Genomic DNA, 22,657 nt, shown 5'->3' on the forward strand with positions numbered 1-22,657 from the left:
TGTCTAATGATACTAATACTATGTCCGATGATAGCAACACTATGTCCAATGATACTAATACTATGTCCAATGATAGCAATACTATGTCTAATGATAGCATTAATATGTCCTAAAATGAGTCGTGCTAAACAAAGCCTTTCCATGATTTATCATCTTGTCCGCAAGAGCTGGTAATAGATCGCTTTGGCAATGCTAGGAATTCATTAAAACACACAGGAATGAACCCATTATTGACCATTCGTGCTGATGAACCAAAAATCTACCTACCGAGAATGACTAGCACCATTTTGACCATAAAACAGATTGCAGAATTAGCAATAAAGGTGGTTTAATTTTGATGGTCAGCCGCGCGTGTAGGTCTCAATATGGGCCTCACAAGCATTAACATAAACATTGATTGGTCTAGCTTAGTAAATTTCATTGTCATTGTGCCATTCATCTATCTTTAGGCGGAATTAACAAAGCAGCTTTAGCGCAAGCTCCATATCAATAGCCGGTGATCTCTGCTACGCTCCCATCCTTTACATCTAGTTACGTTTGATCTAGGTTACAGTTGATTGTATAGAGTGTGATAGCCATGTCTATCTCAGTGTATAAAAAACAAAATATGGAAGCGTGAAACAACACAGCCATTGTGTACTAACTGCAACTTGCTCTGCTGATATTGCCACAACTGTATGTATACATATATACATTATACAGATTTATAAATGCTTTTAGTGGTTAGTTACATATATTGCAGAGTCAAAGCTATTACAATTACAATGAAAAGAACATGAGACTTGGATGGTCTATTAGCAGTTGCAGGCAGCGTCCACAGCTCAGCTCACTCTACAGGCACAGGCACAGCTCACAGCGTATTGCCGTTACTAACAGATTGCACTGACTTGTAGATTGCAATGGCTAGTACACTGCAGTGACTAGTAGATTGCAGTGGCTAGTAGATATAATTGACTAGTAGACTGCAGTGACTAGTAGATCGCAGTGACTAGTAGATTGCAGTTGCTAGTAGATATCATTGACTAGTAAACTGCAGTGACTAGTAGACTGCAGTGACTAGTAGATTGCAGTTGCTAAAAGATTGCAGTTGCTTGTAGATTACAGTTGCTAGTAGATAGCAGCTGCTAGTAGATTGCAGTTGCTAGTAAATTACAGTGGCTAGTAGATTTCAGTGACTAATAGACTGCAGTTGCTAGTAGATTGCAGTGACTAGTAGATTGCAGTTGCTAGTAGATTGCGTTTGCTAGTAGTTTGTGGCTGCTAGTAGTCTGCGGCTGCTAGTAAACTGCTGTAACCAATATATTATAGACTGCAATTGCAAAAGCTAGTAGCTGTGTTATCAGCTGGAGACCGAAACATGTTAAGTATTGCTGCACGTAGACTCTCCAATCAAAGGTGTTATTTCATTTCATCTCTAGTTAAAATTCCCGGTTGACTAACTTGGAATGACATATTAGTGCACTGGTGACACTTGAGAAGGTGTAAGACAGGATATTTCAACATACCCTTCCATTTTTTTGCGGAAACCTGTACTATAATAGTCACTCTTGCAATCCTCAAGCACATTCATAGATCTTTGTTTTCAAGTCTGATGAGTCCAACGAGTCTGACGAGTATGCACCCAAACCCCTGCATGAAGAAAAATTAGTTTTACTATAAGGAATATCAATACCTTTTTTATTTTCAGTGTCTGTAATTTTTATAGTACCTCAGGTAAGTCTCTGGATTTTGTCATGTGTTCTGGCTACAGACATTTTTAGCATCCTACTTTTTAAGTGCAACCGTTTCAACATCGCTAACAAACAACTGACATATCAGATCATGTTTCGAGCCGTTACGCATTCTTTGTAGAGCCGAAAATGCCTTCGCAGACTGTTATCGAAGGTGATGGAACCATCAAATCTTTTACTGATTGGGTGAAAGGTAAGTCGGTTAAGCTTGTATAAGCTGAGAGTAAGCTAGTATTCAGTAATAGCATAAGTAAACCATTAGCTTGGATGAGATAAGCATTATCAGTCAAGGTTAATCTACAACCTTGAAGTGTTTTAGTTTGTTAGTGTGGCAAGTTTTCTGGTACTAGCATGAATCATGTTCAGCCTTCATATGCAATTTCTCAATTTATGGTCTGCTTGTTAGTGTACTGTCAGATGGCTGGTGGGTCTAATCCGAGGTTGGCAAATCTTGTAACGCAGAGGGTAGGAGTAACTGTCATCCGCTGCAGGAGTTGAGCTTTGACTAGTGTTTCCGGCAGCCCTTTTCAGCTTCCTTTTAGATTGTCTGTCTCTTCAAATATTTTCACACCTCTGTGTACTGAAGGCCGTCATAAGTTTCTGTCTGCTGAGAGCCTCTGGTAGGTTTTGATTTTGATTAAGCACTGCTTTGAGCTAGCTATAGTCAATGGTATATTTGTATAATTTTCTTTGGTATCCATGAGTACGCTTGTCATCTTTCAGGTTTCGAGCACACGACCTGCTTTGGAGAGTATCAGACATACAAACTACATGACCTGACAAACTTAGTTGATTCTCAATCATCATTATCTCAATGTAGTGTGAGCTTCTCCAATGTCACTTTCGTCTGACGATTTTGCTCTTTGATGTCAAGAATTCTCCTAATAGTCCGGTCATGAAACCTTTTGTAGCGACCTGAAATTGTGGCTATAGGTAACCCAGGTTTCAGATCCAAACAGGTTGCACAGCAACTGTAGTTACTTGTTGTAAAAGGTGACAGTGTATGAGCCAAACCATCTCAAATAAGCTAAAATATGTGTGAACATCACAATTTGATAATTTTTACAGCGGATGGAAGTACTGACTTTCAGCCAGAAAATGGCCGCTATCACTTGTATGGTCAGCACATGTGCCCATTTTCTCATCGTGCTGCCATGGGAAGGGTACTGAAAGGCCTTGAAGATGTTATCAGCATGGACAACATGGATTACGCACTTAGCAGGCTACAAGGCTGGAAGTTTAGCCCTGAGGTATGTCAATGCCGGATAACAGTAAAATTAAGGTAACCCTTTACCGTTGTCATCCTTACGCTACAACATAATATAAAATAATTAAATGATTGATTGGCTTGAGCAGATAGCTGATCTATCTCTGTAGAAAGAAGGCTGTGACGCGGACTCAGTTAATGGTTACAAATACCTGAAGGAGGCCTATACCGCCTCTGCAAAGAAACTTGGAGCTTCAGGTAACTAACATACTGTATTCTATAATTCCTGCCGCTTCGTTATGATTTCTCATATGGTGCATTTGAAAGTATTTGTAAATAATAAGCTTCCGTAATAACTTTAACCGCCAAGTAGTAGCAGGAATAACAACTAGTTGTTATTCCTGCTACTGTTATTAGTTGTGACTTCTACAGTCTGCAATGCTAGTAGTACTAGTTACAACTGCAAGCACTACTCGCAGCAGTGACAAGTGGGAACAAGTGAACCTAGCTTGCAGCTCAAATTAACCATAAGTTAAGTTATTCAAACTGAGAGCAGTTAAGATAAAATGAGTAATAACGACAGAGTTTTTGTATGTGAAGAAATCAGCCGATGAAAATATGGCAGGAATTCAGGTCATCTCGTAGAAAAGATTAGTATGAAGTTAAACTCTGTGATAGTTAGGTATCAACAAAAAATAAAGAAAACGTACTGCAAAAGGAACTAGAACTACAATGAACAAAGAAATGGGAAAGAATAAATTATATGAGAAAGAATAATTATATGTAGGAAAGAAGACTGTGTGAGCCCTGAGAGTGTAGGGTGTAAAGTAGAAGTAAAGAACAGTAGAAATAGAGAATGAGAACTGATACTGATGCTAGTACTACTAATTCTACTACTATTATTACTACTATTACTGTTACCACTACTACTACTACTACTACTACTACTACTACTACTACTACTGCTACTACTACTACTACTACTGCTACTACTATTACCACTACTACTACTACTACTACTACTACTACTACTACTACTACTACTACTACTACTACTACTACTGCTACTACTACCACCACTACTACTACCACTACTACTACTACTACCACTACTACTACTACTACTACTACTACTGCTACTGCTACTGCTACTGCTACTGCTACTGCTACTGCTACTGCTACTGCTACTGCTACTGCTACTGCTACTGCTACTGCTACTGCTACTGCTACTGCTACTGCTACTGCTGCTGCTGCTGCTACTGCTACTGCTACTGCTGCTACTATTACTGCTACTATTACTGCTACTGCTGCTGCTACTGCTGCTGCTATTACTGCTACTATTACTGCTACTATTACTGCTACGATTACTGCTACTATTACCGCTACTATTACCGCTACTATTACCGCTACTATTACCGCTACTATTACCGCTACTATTACCGCTACTATTACCGCTACTATTACCGCTACTATTACCGCTACTATTACCGCTACTATTACCGCTACTATTACCGCTACTATTACCGCTACTATTACCGCTACTATTACCGCTACTATTACCGCTACTATTACCGCTACTATTACCGCTACTATTACCGCTACTATTACCGCTACTATTACCGCTACTATTACCGCTACTATTACCGCTACTATTACCGCTACTATTACCGCTACTATTACCGCTACTATTACCGCTACTATTACCGCTACTATTACCGCTACTATTACTATTACTGCTACTATTACTGCTACTATTACTGCTACTATTACTGCTACTATTACTGCTACTATTACTGCTACTATTACTGCTACTATTACTGCTACTATTACTGCTACTATTACCGCTACTATTACCGCTACTATTACCGCTACTATTACCGCTACTATTACGGCTACTATTACGGCTACTATTACGGCTACTATTACGGCTACTATTACGGCTACTATTACGGCTACTATTACGGCTACTATTACGGCTACTATTACGGCTACTATTACGGCTACTATTACGGCTACTATTACGGCTACTATTACGGCTACTATTACGGCTACTATTACGGCTACTATTACGGCTACTATTACGGCTACTATTACGGCTACTATTACGGCTACTATTACGGCTACTATTACGGCTACTATTACGGCTACTATTACGGCTACTATTACGGCTACTATTACGGCTACTATTACGGCTACTATTACGGCTACTATTACGGCTACTATTACGGCTACTATTACGGCTACTATTACTGCTACTATTACTGCTACTACTGTTATTACTGCTACTATTACATGTACCATTTTTGTACATCATAGCCTTATAATACCTCTATATCAATACTTACATGTATATCATACAGGCTGCAATCTCTCTCATCCATAGTGTAGGGCCCATATAGTAACACAATAATACAGGTAATGTTTATATACAGTACCTATGTATACTAGGTTTCTCTGGAACTGTTGTTGTCCCCACCTTGTATGACAAGAAGCTCAGAAGAATTGTAAGCAATGAGTCGGCAGACATTCTCAGAATGTTCAATGAAGAGTTCAATGAGTTCTGTACGAACAAGGAACTTGACCTCTTCCCCAAGGCCCTCAGACCCGAGATAGAGGAAGTAGAGGAGTGGATTCACATGTGAGTGTTGAAGAAACCATTTTCTGCCAGTCAGTCCACTTTTTATATTTTAGAGATTTTTACCAAATTTTTAGCATATCAAAAATTAATTTTGTATTAATATGATATATAATACTATGGTATATAACCTTCATTTAATTCTATCACTATGTTATCAATTACACATGATTGCAGGTCCATAGGTCTGGGTGTGTATGGCCCTGGGATGGCTCAAAACCAGAAGGGATATGATTCAGCCATAAAAGAACTCTTTACAGGACTTGACAGGGTCAGCAGTAAGCACTAGCCTAGAAAATATCATAACTATCAATCAAATTAGCTACTTATTTATAAAATATATCTCAGAAGTTGAGGAATACACAAACGCCTTTTTAACCTTCTTTCTCGTCCATGAAAAAAAGCACCAGATATCTTATTCCCACTGCAACTTTACTTTTATTGACGATTTATTGCGAGCCAAACATGTGTACAGGTACAAACATGTGTACAGGTGCAAACATGTGTACAGGTACAAACATGTGTACAGGTACAAACATGTGTACAGGTGCAAACATGTGTACAGGTGCAAACATGTGTACAGGTGCAAACATGTGTACAGGTGCAAACATGTGTACAGGTACAAACATGTGTACAGGTGCAAACATGTGTACAGGTGCAAACATGTGTACAGGTGCAAACATGTGTACAGGTGCAAACATGTGTACAGGTGCAAACATGTGTACAGGTGCAAACATGTGTACAGGTGCAAACATGTGTACAGGTACAAACATGTGTACAGGTGCAAACATGTTTACAGGTACAAATTTTTGTACAAGTCAAAACACGGGTGCAAACATGTGTACAGGTACAAACATGTGTACAGGTACAAACACGTTTACGAGTACAAACACGGGTACAAACATGTGTACAGGTACAAACTTGTGTACAGGTAAAAACACTTTTACGGGTACAAACACGGGTACAAATATGTGTACGGGTACACACACGCGTACGGGTGCAAACACGCGTACGGGTACAAACACGTGTACGTGTACAAACACGCCAGACACTTTATTGCTACCTTTATTGTGTCACGTTGTATCGTTTTAGTTCATTATAGACCTGTTGTGTGTGCAATAGGTCATCTTATTCATGCCATCTAAGTGTTTTTCTATTTCATGCGTTATTTGATGAATAATATACACTGTTTGATTAAGTTGGTATAACTTTGTAAATATGGTTATAGGCGGAAGCCATATTGTCAAAGAACAGATACCTGGTGGGCAAACAGCTAACCGAGGCTGATGTTAGGCTGTTTGTTGTGCTCATCAGGTTTGATGTTGTATACTATCTCTGGAGGTGCTGCAAGAGGAGAATAGCTGGTGAGTGTCTATTGTTACTTAACTATCATAACATATACCCAGCTCACATGAACACGAATATTCAATGAAACCAGAGACAAAACGTTAGTTTCATCTGGTGGCTCCACGTAACCAAGATTTGTCTGAGCATTTCATCCGACGCACTGATTCGGTCACTAATAATGCAAGCTGTAGTGCTGTACTGCGTGCTATCAACCAATAACTTCAAACTGGTTTTATTCAATAGGGAGGCAACAAGAGTTATAACTACTCAATCATATCGGTGCTCACAAAACCTTAACAAAACTATCATTTTTGCCCAAATGAATTTTGCTACCTGGTTTCATTATAAGCTTCATTGGAGGTTTTTCCTCATGTGAACTACACTTTGCTTTGATTGGCTGACGAATTTTCCTCATGTGAACTACGCTTTGGTTTGATTGGCTGACTAATTTATAGCATATACTTTGGTGACATTTGCATCTATATATCAGACATATACTATGCTACAATATATGATATCCTGTATTAGTGTGGTATAGTCATTAAACATTAATTTCGAGGCTAGACGATTTTATGTTGCAGTCGGTGTACAACTAAAACATAATGTAATATATGTTGTTGTGCCAATGTAGAGAGAGAGAGAGCCAGGTCTAAAACATATTACACAAGTGCAGACAACCCTCTACTTCCAATTGCCTTAACTCTACAACATAAGTTATTTTTAACACACGGTATTTAAAAAATCTCGAAGCAGTTTCGTAGTTGTTAAAAAAGAATGTAAAAAATATAGACCTTAAATATAATAAACTGAGAAACCGAGTGAGTTTAAACTTTACCGATTCCAAGTTAGAGTGCACGACACAACGTAACCTCAACTCGCACTTATACTTTCACCTATAATTTCACCTATACATTGATATAATTTCTGACATCCACGTTTATTTATATGACAAGGAAATCCTCCTGTTATAGATTGGTACCTTTTATTAACTTACATTCTACAACTCTCTTTACATATTTTAATAAACTATTTGTTATCATAGTTTATTCTGTGGTGCAAGGATTTACAGTGTATTGTTTTGGAAAGGTTTGACACCTTATATGATAGTTTAAATGCACAAAACATGATTAAAAACATTTTTTATTTGTACTTAAAAATGAAAGAGCTTTTAGTTGCTTAGGAGTTGTTAGCTCTTGCTTAGATGTTCAGTCGCGCATCAAGCGAATAATCACAACGTTCTGACTATGGGTCACAGCTCATTGTTATGTTGACAGACTATCCAGCTTTATGGGCATACACGAGGGACATCTATCAGACAGGAGATATCAAAAGCACAGTCGTATTTGATCAGATCATGAAAGGATATTTTGTGAGTAGCCCTGCTTCCCAAGTTTGTCTTCAAACTTTATAGGCATTTATTAGCAGAGTTTTTAGCTTGCTTTTCTCATAATTGTCTTGGGTTGCGGTTGAGATTGGCTGCAGCCATTATATAAACTGTTGTCAATATATTTTAGAACTCTTACTATCTCTGTAGTGAGATTACTATAAGAACTAATGGGCCTTTGAATGGATTGCAGTAGAAATAGTAAATTTGTTTTCATAACGATAGATATGCAAAATAAATTAATAGCTTTTAAAATTCTTAATTAGGAATTCCATGTTTATTTTTGTAGTTGTCCTATTACGCGAAGTCTATAAATCTTGATAACATTGTTCCTGTTTTGCCTGAGCTGAACTATGATGAAGCACCAAACAGAGAGAACATGTAAACCCAAACAGGGCAGATACACAAGCCAGATATACAAAAGCATATCTCAGCTAAATCATCTACAGATCTACGTGGTTACACTTTATTAATCCCATAGACCAGAAGAGACTGTGATACATTCTGTTAATTTTGAACAAACTTGTCTGATACATTTTGATACATTATTGTACTTTAATACAACTGCCTTGCGTTTGAACTCGGAACTATTCATATTACTTACAACTACTCATAGGAAGGAGTCGAGAGATATACAGACGTGTATAGATAAAGAAACAGGCGTTGATCTGTGTTGACTTGCAGAGATATAAAACAGCTGAGAGTTTAGCTGTTGGACTGGATTGCGATAATAAGTTTTCAACAAGTGACCTATAATATATGTAATCACGAGAAAGGCCACCAGCTTACTAATAAATTATAAGCAAGGTTTTGCACACAAAGAAAAACAAAGAGTTCTAATGAAGAGGGTTGGTGATGCAGACTAGACTATAGTACTAAGAGTGTCATTTACTGTACACTGTAGAAAGACTAGACCATAGTACTAAGAGTGTCATTTACTGTACAATGTAGAAGGACTAGACTACAGTACTGAGAATGTTGTTTACTGTACACTGAAGAAAGACTAGACTATAGTACTGACAGTGTCATTTACTGTACACTGTAGAAAGACTAGACTATAGTACTAAGAGTGTCATTTACTGTACAATGTAGAAGGACTAGACTACAGTACTGAGAATGTTGTTTACTGTACACTGTAGAAGGACTAGACTATAATACTGAGAGTGTTATTTACTGTACACTGTAGAAGGACTAGACTATAGTACTGAGAGTGTTGTTTACTGTACACTGTAGAAGGACTAGACTATAGTACTGAGAGTGTTATTTCTGTACACTGTAGAAGGACTAGACTATAGTACTAAGAGTGTCATTTACTGTACAATGTAGAAGGACTAGACTACAGTACTGAGAATGTTGTTTACTGTACACTTTAGAAGGACTAGACTATAGTACTGAGAGTGTTGTTTGCTGTACACTGTAGAAGGACTAGACTATAGTACTGAGAGTGCTGTTTACGGTACACTGTAGAAAGACCAGACTATAGTACTGAGAGTGTTGTTTACTGTACACTGTAGAAAGACTAGACTATAGTACTGAGAGTGTTGTTTACTGTACACTGTAGAAAGACTAGGCTATAGTACTGAGAGTGTAGATTACTGTACACTGTGAAGTCACTATGATTTGGTTTATTCGGCTATCAGACATGAGCCACTCATAAGTCGTAAACCTTGACTCAATCTAGTTTGAAGTTCTGTACTATTCAAGTTCTGTATGTCTCTTACTAACTATATTTCTTTTAATAACTACATTATATCTCTCTTAATAATTATATCTCTGTTACCAACTATATATCTTTCATTAACTATGCCTTTCTTATTAACTATATCTCTCTTATTAACTATATCTTTCATTAACTATGTCTCTCTTATTAACCATATCTCTCTTATCAACTATATCTCTCTTATTAACTATATCTCTCTTATTAACTATATCTCTCTGATTAAATAGATATATCTTATTAACTATATCTCTCTTATTAACTATATCTCGCTTATTAACTATATCTCTCTTATTAATTATATCTCTCTTATTAGCTACATCTCTCTTATTAACTATATCTCTCTTATTAACTATATCTCTCTTATTAACTATATCTCGCTTATTAACTATATCTCTCTTATTAATTATATCTCTCTTATTAGCTACATCTCTCTTATTAACTATATCTCTCTTATTAACTATATCTCGCTTATTGACTATATCTCTCTTATTAACCATAATATGGTAGAGAGATATAATTAATAAGAGAGATATAGTTAATAAGAGAGATATAGTTGATAAGAGAGATATTATCTTCCTTATTAACTATATATCTCTTATTAACTATATCTCTCTTATTAATTATATCTCTCTTATTTTGTTATATTTATCGTATGACATTGTAATCTATTGGATTCATTGCAACTGTTGAAGTGTCTGAAAGGAGATATGGTTTTCTTGTAGTTGATTCTTTTCCAATAATAGCAATACTATGTCTAATAATAGCAATACTATGTCCAATAATAGCAATATTATGTCCATTGATAGCAATATTTTGACCAATGATACCAATACTATGTCCAATGATAGCATTACTATGTCCAATGATACCAATACTATGTCCAATGATACCTATACTATGCCCAATGATACCAATACTATGTCCAATGATAGCAATACTATGTCCAATGATACTAATACTATGTCTAATGATACTAATACTATGTCTAATGATCCTAATACTATGTCCAATGATAGCAATACTATGTCTAATGATACTAATACTATGTCCAATGATACTAATACTATGTCTAATGATACTAATACTATGTCTAATGATACTAATACTATGTCCAAAGGATAGCAATACTATGACCAATGATAGCATTTCTATGTCCAATGATAGCAATACTATGACCAATGATAGCATTTCTATGTCCAATGATAGCAATACTATGTCCAATGATAGCATTACTATGTCCTAGAATGAGTTGTGCTAAACAACGCCTTTCCATGATTTATCATCTTATCCGCAAGAGCTGGTAATAGATCGCTTTGGCAATGCTAGGAGTTCATTAAAACACACAGGAATGAACCCATTATTGACCATTCGTGCTGATGAACCAATGAACCAAAAATCTACCTACCAAGACAGAGCTGTCAACTCTCCCGGATTTTGCGGGACCCTCCCGGAATTAATATTACCCTCCCGCAAAAATAAAACCTCTCGTTAAACTCCCGGATTTATGTTTTGTGCTCTAGAACACATGTGTCAATCACGTCACGGGCTAGCGGGCCACATGTGGCCCACCACATCATTTTATGTAGCCCGCGAGAGCGCAACTCATTCTCACCCGACGGAGTTCACTCCCGTATTTATAACATTGCTAGGCACCCATCGTAAGTTAACTTGCCTCTGAATTTTATTTATTCCTTGTATCGTTATTTTTAAATTACAGAAAAATATTTGTGATTAGTTAGAAAAAAACTTTGGCTAATCAAACAAACGTACAAATATGCGTCAATGATGTCTATGGCAAAAGTTATAACTAAAATACTACAACCTTTTTGACATCTAGCTAAACCAGAAATAACTGCGGTCACTTTAAATTTTATCATTCTCAATCAATATTTTCAACTTCAGAAGTAAATAAACAGATTCAGAAAGAGTAAGACAGTGAAAGACTGCATAAATCAAATTAAAACATTATTTTTACTGTTTCAAAGTTTATATTAACTTTTAATTTTGTCAATTTGAATCGTTATGCGCGAATTAAAATGCACTTTTTAGGCTGTCAGCCGTAGTCAGACTAAAGCTGTCATTCAATCTCGATAGGATCATATTGATTCTTAGAGCTGCCTATGAAGTCTGAAAAGTCAAGAACAGAGTCACAGAACATATTTTTATTATTTGAAACATGTTTATGACAGTTTCTTTGAGTTATATTGGCATGTAGAATTGCTATGCTTTGGTTTGAAGACCATTTCATAGGAGACTACTCGTCTCCTACACCATTCAGCATTGTACCTGGTGATAATTCTACCTCATGCTAGCTCTGGCCAACCCCTTTAGCAGCTTTCATTGACATTATATTTTTAATAAGTGTTGTTAAAGACAATCTTAAGAAACAGTTTTATATTTAGAAAACTGCTTTTGCCGTTCGAACATGGGCCCCATCGGGAGCCAAGTGTGCTAGATTTGCACCATTTTGACTAGTTATACTATAAAATTTCCCAGGGGAGAACCACCGGACCCCCTTCCCCACCGAGAGGGTGCTCGGCACCCCTCTCGGACTCTCCCCGCAGTACCATTTTCAAACAGGTAGATACAGCCCTGCCCTCATTGCATCAAGCACTAAGGGTAGTTGGGATGTGAGTTAGGAATAATTTTAGAGCTGAACTCCAATGGTAACCTGCCTGGTCCCCATTTAACAACTTGGCCGCTGGCGCGAGGCTTAAGACCCTAATTTCTCCCTCATTTGCATAGCACCAGGTTGACAGGTCTGTACCAAGAATGACTAGCACCATTTTGATCATAAAAAACAGATTGCAGAATTAGCAATAAAGGTGGAGGTGGGGTGAATTGGGTGGTCAGCCGAGCGTGTAGGTCTCAATATGGGCCTCACAAGCATTAACATAAACATTGATTGGTCTAGCTTAGTAAACTGCTTTGTCATTTATCTATCTTTGCATGGAAATAACAAAGCAGCTTTAGCACAAGCTCCATATCAATAAACGGTGATCCCTACTACGTTCCCATCCTTTACACCTAGCTATATTGGAACTAGGTTAAAGTCTTTTGTATAGAGTGTGATAGCCATGTCTACCTCAGTGTATAAAAAGCAAAACACGCAAGCGGGAAACAACACAGCCACTGTCCCACTGTGTACCGACTGCAACTTACTTTGCTGGTATCGCCACAACTGTAAGTATACATATATACATTGTACAGATTTATAAATGATTTTAGTGGTTAGTTACATATATTGCAGAGTAAAAGGTATAAGCTATTACAATGAAAAGAACCCGAAACATGGATGGTTTATTAGCAGTCGCAAGCAGTGTCCATAATGGTGCATACTGATCACAGCTCACAGTACATTATATTGCCGTTATTAACAGATCGCAGTGGCTAGTATATTGCTGCGGCTAGTAGATTGCAGTTGCTAGTAGATTGCAGTTGCTAGTAGATTGCAGTGACTAGTAGATAGCAGTTACTAGTAGATTGCAGTGACTAGTAGATTGCAGTGACTAGTAGATTACAATTGCTAGTAGACTGCAGTGGCTAGTAGATTGCAGTTGCTAGTATATAGCAGTGACTAGTAGATTGCAGTGGCTAGTAGATTGCAGTGGCTAATAGATTGCAGTTGCTAGTATATAGCAGTGACTAGTAGATTGCAGTGGCTAGTAGATTGCAGTGGCTAGTAGATTGCAGTTGCTAGTATATAGCAGTGACTAGTAGATTGCAGTGGCTAGTAGATTGCAGTTGCTAGTATATAGCAGTGACTAGTAGATTGCAGTGGCTAGTAGATTGCAGTGGCTAGTAGATTGCAGTTGCTAGTATATAGCAGTGACTAGTAGATTGCAGTGGCTAGTAGATTGCAGTGGCTAGTAGATTGCAGTTGCTAGTATATAGCAGTGACTAGTAGATTGCAGTGGCTAGTAGATTGCAGTGGCTAGTAGATTGCAGTTGCTAGTATATAGCAGTGACTAGTATGTAGATTGCAGTGGCTAGTAGATTGCAGTGGCTAGTAGATTGCAGTTGCTAGTATATAGCAGTGACTAGTATGTAGATTGCAGTGACTAGTAGATTGCAGTGGCTAGTACATTACGGTGGTTAGTAGATTGGGGTCGCTAGTAGATTGCAGTGACTAGTAGATTGCAGTTGCTAGTAGATTGCACTGACTAGTAGATTACAGTGGCTAGTCGATTACAGTGGCTAGTAAATTACAGTGGCTAGTAAATTACAGTGGCTAGTAGATTGCAGGGACTAGTCGATTGCAGCTGCTAGGATATTGCAGTGGCTAGTAGTTTGCGGCTGCTAGTAAACTGCAGTAACCTATAGATTGCAATTGTAAAAGTTACTAGTTATTTTATCAGCTGGAGACCAAAACATGTTAAGTATTGCTACACGTCGCCTCTTCAGGCTTAAATGTGTTATTTCAATTCTTCTCTAGTTAAAATTCCAGATTAACTAACTTGGAATGACATATTAGTGTACTGGTGACACTTGGAAAGGTGTAAGAGATGATATTTCAACACACACTTTCATTCTTTTCTGGAAAGCTGTACTATAATAGTCGCTCTTGCAATCTTCAAGCACACTCATAGATATTTTGTTTTCAAGTCTGATGAGTCCAACAAGTCTGACGAGCACCCAAACCCCTGCATGAAGAAACATTAGTTTTACTATAAGGATTGTCAGTTCCATTTTTTTTTCATCTCAGTTGCTTCACTTTTTGTAGTACGTAAATTAAGTCTCTGAATATTGTCACGCGTTCTGGCTACAGACATTTTTAGCATCGTACTTGTTAAATGGAACCGTTTCAACACCTCAACACTTCTAACAAACAACTGACATATCAGATCATGTTTCGAGCCGTTACGCATTCTTTGTAGAACCGAAAATGCCTTCGCAGACTGTTATCGAAAGTGATGGAACCATCAAATCTTTTACTGATTGGGTGAAAGGTAAGTCGGTTAAGCTAGTATAAGCTGAGAGTAAGCTAGTACTCAGTATAGCATAAGTAAACCATTAGCTTGGATGTGATAAGCATTATCAGTGATGGTATATCTACAACCATGAAGTGTTTGAGTGTGTTAGTGAGGCAAGTCTTCTGTTAGTAGCATGAATCATGTTCAGTCGTCATCTGCGATTTCTCAATTTACGGTCTGCTTGCTAGTGTACTGTCAGATGGCTGGTGGGTCTAATCCGACGTATGCAAATCTTGTAACGCAGAAGGCAGGAGTAACTGTCATCCGCTGCAGGAGTTGAGCTTTGATTAGTGTTTTCGGCAGCCTTTTTCAGCTTCCTTTTAGATTGTCTGTTCTCTTCAAATATTTTCACACCTCTGTGTACTGAAGGCCGTCATAAGTTTCTGTCTGCCGCGAGCCTCTGGTAGGTTTTGATTCTGATAAAGCACTGCTTTGAGCTAGCTATAGTCAATGGTATATTTGTATAATTTTCTTTGGTTTCCATGAGTACGCTTGCCATCTTTTAGTTTCGAGCACATGACCTGCTTTGGAGAGTATCAGACATACAAACTACATGACCTGACAAACTTAGTTGATTCTCAATCATCATTGCCTCAATGTAGTGTGAGCTTCTCCAATGTCATTTTCGTCTGACGATTTTGCTCTTTGATGTCAAGAATTTTCCTAATAGTCCGGTCATGAAACCTTTTGTAGTGACCTGAAATTGTGGCTATAGGTAACCCAGGTTTCAGATCCAAACAGGTTGCACAGCAACTGTAGTTACTTGTTGTAAAAGGTGACAGTGTATGAGCCAAACCATCTCAAATAAGCTAAAATATGTGTGAACATCACAATTTGATAATTTTTACAGCGGATGGAAGTACTGACTTTCAGCCAGAAAATGGCCGCTATCACTTGTATGGTCAGCACTTGTGTCCATTTTCTCATCGCGCAGCCATGGGAAGGGTACTAAAAGGCCTTGAAGATGTTATCAGCATGGACAACATGGATTACGAACTTAACAGGGGAGAAGGCTGGAAGTTTAGCCCTGGCGTATGTCAATACCTGATAACTATAGAATTTAAATAGCCCTTTACCCTTTACCGCGGTCATCGTTGCGCTACAACATAATATAAAATAATTAAATGAATGATTGGCTTGAGCAGATAGTTGATCTATCTCTGTAGAAAGAAGGATGTGACGCGGACTCAGTTAATGGTTACAAATACCTGAAGGAAGCCTATACCGCCTCTGCAAAGAAACTTGGAGCTTCAGGTAACTAACGCAATGTATTCTATGCCCATAATTCCTGTTGCTTTGTTATGATGTCTCATATGGCGCATTTTAAAGTATCCGTAAATAATAAGCTTCCATAATAATTCCAACCGCCAAGTAGTAGCAGGAATAACAACTAACACCTTAGTTGTGACTTCTACAGTCTGCAATGCTAGTAGTACTAATTACAACTGCAAGCACTACTCGCAGCAGTGACAAGTGGGAATAAGTGACCCTAGCTAGCAGCTCAAATTAACCATAGATTAAGTTATTAAAACTGAGAGAAGTTAGGATAAAAAGAGTAATAACGACAGAGTTCTTGTAAGTGAAGGAATCAGCCGATGAAAATATAACAGGAATGCAGGTCATCTCGTAGAAAAGATTAGTATGAAGTTAAAAATATTAGAGCTTCAGCGCTTCGGACAGAAAGACCAGGAGAAGGTTAGAGGCAGATGAGCTTGACTGAGGAAGTTGTTGGTGAGGTTAAAGAGAACGAGAATAAGGAATACAAGAGTGGGACTGTCTGAGGTTTGTTACTGTGACAATATTAACACGAGTGAGTAAAGGGAGAGCTGCAGATGGTGATGAGAGTGGCTAGAATAGTCCAGATCAGGATGGGCATATCGGAGAGACTGGGAGCATGGAGGGTAATTGAGAGGTTTGAGAAGCTTAGAAAGTAAACTCTTTGATAGTTACGTATCAACAAAAAATAAAGAAAACGTACTGCAAAAGAACTAGAACTACAATGAACAAAGAAATGGGAAAGAATAAATTATATGAAAAAGAATAATTATATGTAGGAAAGAAGACTGTGTGAGTCCTGAGAGTGTAGGGTGTAAAGGAGAAGTAAAGAAATAGAGAATGACAACTGATACTGATACTACTAATTATACTACTACTACTACTACTACCACTGATGCTACCACTGCTAATACTACTACTACTACTACTGCTACTACTACTACAGTAACTATTAATACCACTACTGTTTTTATCACCACCACTACTTCTACTATTACTACTACTACTATTACTACTACCACACTACTACTACTACTATTACTACATCTTCTGTTACTACTACTATTATTACTGCTGTCATTACATGTACCACTTTTGTATATCAGAGTCTTATAGTACCTCTGTATCAATGTTTATATCATACAAGCTATATACATTCATAGTGTATATAGTAACATAATAATACGTGTAATGTTTATATACAGTACTGATGTATACTAGGTTTCTCTGGAACTGTTGTTGTTCCTACCTTGTACGACAAAAAGCTTCAGCGAGTTGTGAGCAATGAGTCGGCAGACATTCTCAGAATGTTCAACGAGGAGTTCAATGAGTTCTGCGTGAACAAAGAACTCGATCTCTTCCCCGAAGCCCTCAGACCCGAGATAGAGGAAGTAGAGAAGTGGACTCACATGTGAGTTCTAAAAAAAACATTTTTTGACTGTCAGTTCACTTTTTTATGATTCAGAGATTTTTACCAAATGTTTAGCATATCAAAAATTAATTTTGTATTAATATGATATATAATACTATGGTATATAGCATATATTCTGTTCTATCACAAAGTTATCAATTACGCATGATTGCAGGACCATAGGTTTGGGTGTCTATGGCCCTGGGAGGGCTGAAAATCAGGAGGAGTATGATTCAGCCATAGAGAAGCTCTTTACAGGACTTGACAAGGTCAGCAATAAGCACTAGCCTAGACTATATCATAACTATCAATCAAATTAGCTACTTATTTATAAAACATATCTCAGAAGTTGAGGAATACAAAAACCGCTTTGGGAACATTTTTTTACCTTGTTTCTCGTCTCTGAAAAAAAGCACCAGATATCTAATTAATACTGCAACTTTTCTTCTTTCATTGATGATATATCGAGCCAAACACGCGTACGGGTGCAAACACGCGTACGGGTGCAAACACGCGTACGGGTGCCAACACGCGTACGGGTACAAACACGCGTACGGGTACAAACACGCGTACGGGTACAAACACACGTACGGGTACAAACACGCGTACAAACACGCCAGACACTTTATTGCTACCTTTATTGTATCACGCTGTATCGTTTTAGTTCATTATAGACCTGTTGTATGTGCAAAAGGTCATCTTATTCATGCCATCTAAATTTTTTTCTATTTCATGCGTTATTTGATGAATAATATACACTGTTTGATTAAGTTGGTATAACTTTGTAAATATGGTTATAGGCGGAAGCCATATTGTCAAAGAACAGATACCTGGTGGGCAAACAGCTAACCGAGGCTGATGTTAGGCTGTTTGTTGTGCTCATCAGGTTTGATGTTGTATACTATTTCTTGAAGTGCTGTAAGAGGAGAATAGCTGGTGAGTGTCTATTGTTACTTAGCTATCATAACATATACCCAGCTCACGCGAACACAAATATCCAATGAAATTAGAGACGAAACATTAATTTCATCTGGTGGTTCCGCGTCACCAACATTTGTCTGAGCATTTCGTCCGATGCACTGATTCTCAGTCACTAATAATGCAAGCTATAGTGTGCGCTACTCTAATTGACCAATAAGTCAATTTGGCTTTATCCAATAGGAGGCAAAAAAGTTATAACTATCCAATCATATTGATGCTATCTTCTACCAATGTTATAAAACCTAACATTGCTTGATTGTCACAAAACCTGAGCAAAGCTGACCTCAACCTTAAAACCCTTATCATTTTTGCCCAAATAGATTTTGCATTTCATTATAGGTTTCATTATAAGTTTCATTGGAGATTTATCTTCATGGGAACTGTGCTTTGCTTTGATTTGCTGAATAATTTATAGCATATACTTTGGTGACATTTGCATCTATGTATTCGACATACACTATGCTACAATATATGATATCCTGTATTAGTGGTATAGTCATGAAACATTAATGATGAGGCTAGACGACTAAATGTTGCAGTCGGTGTACAACTACAGTAAGACATACATCGGAGCAACATAATTTAATATATGTTGTTGTACCAACCAGGTCTAAAGCCAGGTCTAAAACATATTACACAAGGGCAGACAAACCTCTACTTTCAATTTCCTTAACTTTACACTAAAGTTATTTTTAACACACGATATTTAAAGAATCTCAACGCAATTTCATTATTGTTAAAAATATAAAATATACACTTTAAAAATAATAAACTGAGAAACTTAAAAGTAACCAAATATTAAGAAACTGAGTGAGTTTAAACTTTACCTATTCCATTTTTAGAGTGCACGACACAACGTAACCTCAACTTACACCTATACTTTCACCTATACTTTCACCTATACATTGACATAATTATAAATTAATATAATAAAATATTTATAAAATTAATAAACATAAGGAAATTCTCCTTTTATAGATTACCTTTTTATTAACTTACATTCTACAACTCTCTTTACATATTTTAATAAACTATTTGTTATCATAGTTTATTCTGTGGTGCAAGAATTTACAGTGTATTGTTTTGAAAAAGTCTGACACCTTATATGATATTTTAAATGCACAAAACACGACTAGAAAATTTTTTTAATTTGTACTTAAAATGGAAAGAGCTTTTAGTTGCTTAGGAGTTGTTAGCTCTTGCTTAGATGTTCAGTCGCGCATCAAGCGAATAATCACAATGTTCTGAGTATGGGTCACAGCTCATTGTTATGTTGACAGACTATCCAGCTTTGTGGGCATACACGAGGGACATCTATCAGACAGGAAATATCAAAAGCACAGTCGTATTTGATCAGATCATGAAAGGATATTTTGTGAGTAGCCCTGCTTCCCAAGTTTGTCTTTAAATTTTATAAGCATTTATCAGCAGAGTTTTTAGCTTGCTGTTCTCATAACTGTCTCTAATTGTCTCTAATTGAACTCTTACTATCTCTGTAGTGAGATTACTATAAGAACTAATAGTTTTTTGAATGGATTGCAGTAGATATAGTAAATTTATTCTCATAACGATAGATATACAAAATAAATTGATAGCTTTTAAAATTCTTGATTAGCAGGTCCATGTTTATTTTTGCAGATGTCCTATTACACGAGGGCTATAAACCCTAATAAAATTGTTCCTGTTTTGCCTGAGCTGAACTATGATGAAGAACCAAACCGAGAGAACATGTAAACCCAAACAGGGTAGATACACAAGCTAGATATACAGAAGCGTATCTCAGCTAAATCATCTACAGATCTACGTGTTTACACTTTATTAATCCCATAGACCACAAGAGACTGTGATACATTCTGTTAATTTTGAACAAACTTGTCTGATACATTTTGATACATTATTGTACTTTAATACAACTGCCTTGCGTTTGAACTCGGAACTATTCGTATTACTTACAACTACTGATAGGAAGGAGTCAAAAGATATACAGACGTGTATAAATAAAAGAAACAGGCGTTGATCTGTGTTGACTTGCAGAGATATAAAACAGCTGAGAGTTTAGCTGTTGGACTGGATTGCGATAATAAGTTTTCAACAAGTGACCTATAATATATGTAATCACGAGAAAGGCAACCAGCTTACTAATAGATTATAAGCAAGGTTTTGCACACAAAGAAAAACAAAGAGTTCTGATGAAGAGGGTTGGTGATGCAGACTAGACTATAGTACTAAGAGTGTCATTTACTGTACACTGTAGAAAGACTAGACTATAGTACTAAGAGTGTCATTTACTGTACAATGTAGAAGGACTAGACTACAGTACTGAGAATGTTGTTTACTGTACACTGAAGAAAGACTAGACTATAGTACTGACAGTGTCATTTACTGTACACTGTAGAAGGACTAGACTATAGTACTGAGAGTGTTGTTTACTGTACACTGTAGAAGGACTAAACTATAGTACTAAGAGTGTTGTTTACTGTACACTGTAGAAGGACTAAACTATAGTACTAAGAGTGTTGTTTACTGTACACTGTAGAAGGACTAGACTATAGTACTGAGTGTTGTTTACTGTACACTGTAGAAAGACTAGACTATAGTACTGAGGGTGTTGTTTACTGTACACTGTAGAAAGACTAGACTATAGTACTGACAGTGTCATTTACTGTACACTGTAGAAGGACTAGACTATAGTACTGAAAGTGTTGTTTACTGTACACTGTAGAAGGACTAAACTATAGTACTAAGAGTGTTGTTTACTGTACACTGTAGAAGGACTAAACTATAGTACTAAGAGTGTTGTTTACTGTACACTGTAGAAGGACTAGACTATAGTACTGAGTGTTGTTTACTGTACACTGTAGAAAGACTAGACTATAGTACTGAGAGTGTTGTTTACTGTACACTGTAGAAAGACTAGACTATAATACTGAGAGTGTTGTTTACTGTACACTGTAGAAGGACTATACTATAGTACTGAGAGTGTTGTTCACTGTACACTGTAAAAGGACTAGACTACAGTACTGAGAGTGTTATTTCTGTACACTGTAGAAGGACTAGACTATAGTACTAAGAGTGTCATTTACTGTACAATGTAGAAGGACTAGACTACAGTACTGAGAATGTTGTTTACTGTACACTGAAGAAAGACTAGACTATAGTACTGACAGTGTCATTTACTGTACACTGTAGAAGGACTAGACTATAGTACTGAGAGTGTTGTTTACTGTACACTGTAGAAGGACTAAACTATAGTACTAAAAGTGTTGTTTACTGTACACTGTAGAAGGACTAAACTATAGTACTAAGAGTGTTGTTTACTGTACACTGTAGAAGGACTAGACTATAGTACTGAGAGTGCTGTTTACGGTACACTGTAGAAAGACCAGACTATAGTACTGAGAGTGTTGTTTACTGTACACTTTAGAAAGACTAGACTATAGTACTGAGAGTGTTGTTTACTGTACACTGTAGAAAGACTAGGCTATAGTACTGAGAGTGTAGATTACTGTACACTGTGAAGTCACTATGATTTGGTTTATTCGGCTATCAGACATGAGCCACTCATAAGTCGTAAACCTTGACTCAATCTAGTTTGAAGTTCTGTTCTATTCAAGTTCTGTATGTCTCTTACTAACTATATTTCTTTTAATAACTACACTATATCTCTCTTAAAAATTATATTTCTGTTACCAACTATATATATTTCATTAACTATGCCTTTCTTATTAACTATATCTCTCTTATTAACTATATCTTTCATTAACTATGTCTCTCTTTTTAACCATATCTCTCTTATCAACTATATCTCTCTTATTAACTATATCTCTCTTATTAACCATATCTCTCTTATCAACTATATCTCTCTTATTAACTATATCTCTCTTATTAACTATATCTCTCTTATTAACTATATCTCTCTTATTAATTATTTCTCTCTTATTAGCTACATCTCTCTTATTAACTATATCTCTCTTATTAACTATATCTCTCTTAT

At 36.9% G+C, this 22,657-nt stretch overlaps 3 protein-coding genes across 3 annotated transcripts; 2 read left to right on the top strand and 1 right to left on the bottom strand.

Moving 5' to 3' along the window:
* The first annotated feature begins 535 nt into the window (after window positions 1–535).
* Window positions 536–8,883, top strand: LOC137404278 (glutathionyl-hydroquinone reductase YqjG-like). Its single transcript, XM_068090460.1, has 9 exons — window positions 536–675; window positions 1,852–1,923; window positions 2,799–2,980; window positions 3,108–3,195; window positions 5,386–5,575; window positions 5,750–5,843; window positions 6,801–6,936; window positions 8,194–8,288; window positions 8,593–8,883. Exons 2-9 carry the CDS (start codon window positions 1,860–1,862, stop codon window positions 8,686–8,688), a joined length of 945 nt encoding a protein of 314 aa, XP_067946561.1. The 5' UTR covers window positions 536–675; window positions 1,852–1,859; the 3' UTR covers window positions 8,689–8,883.
* On the bottom strand, window positions 3,665–5,248 carry LOC137404118 (dentin sialophosphoprotein-like). The gene has a single exon (XM_068090271.1). The coding sequence runs from the start codon at window positions 5,246–5,248 to the stop codon at window positions 3,665–3,667; it is 1,584 nt and encodes a 527-aa protein (XP_067946372.1).
* Window positions 8,884–13,086: 4,203 nt separating the features above from the next.
* Window positions 13,087–20,592, top strand: LOC137404276 (glutathionyl-hydroquinone reductase YqjG-like). Its single transcript, XM_068090458.1, has 9 exons — window positions 13,087–13,206; window positions 14,901–14,972; window positions 15,847–16,028; window positions 16,163–16,250; window positions 17,493–17,682; window positions 17,858–17,951; window positions 18,483–18,618; window positions 19,944–20,038; window positions 20,302–20,592. The coding sequence occupies exons 2-9, from the start codon at window positions 14,909–14,911 to the stop codon at window positions 20,395–20,397; spliced, it is 945 nt and encodes a 314-aa protein (XP_067946559.1). The 5' UTR covers window positions 13,087–13,206; window positions 14,901–14,908; the 3' UTR covers window positions 20,398–20,592.
* The last annotated feature ends 2,065 nt before the right edge of the window (window positions 20,593–22,657 follow it).

Source organism: Watersipora subatra, chromosome 9 (genome assembly GCF_963576615.1).
Source record: "Watersipora subatra chromosome 9, tzWatSuba1.1, whole genome shotgun sequence".
In the NCBI taxonomy this organism is placed as follows: Eukaryota; Metazoa; Bryozoa; class Gymnolaemata; order Cheilostomatida; family Watersiporidae; genus Watersipora; species Watersipora subatra.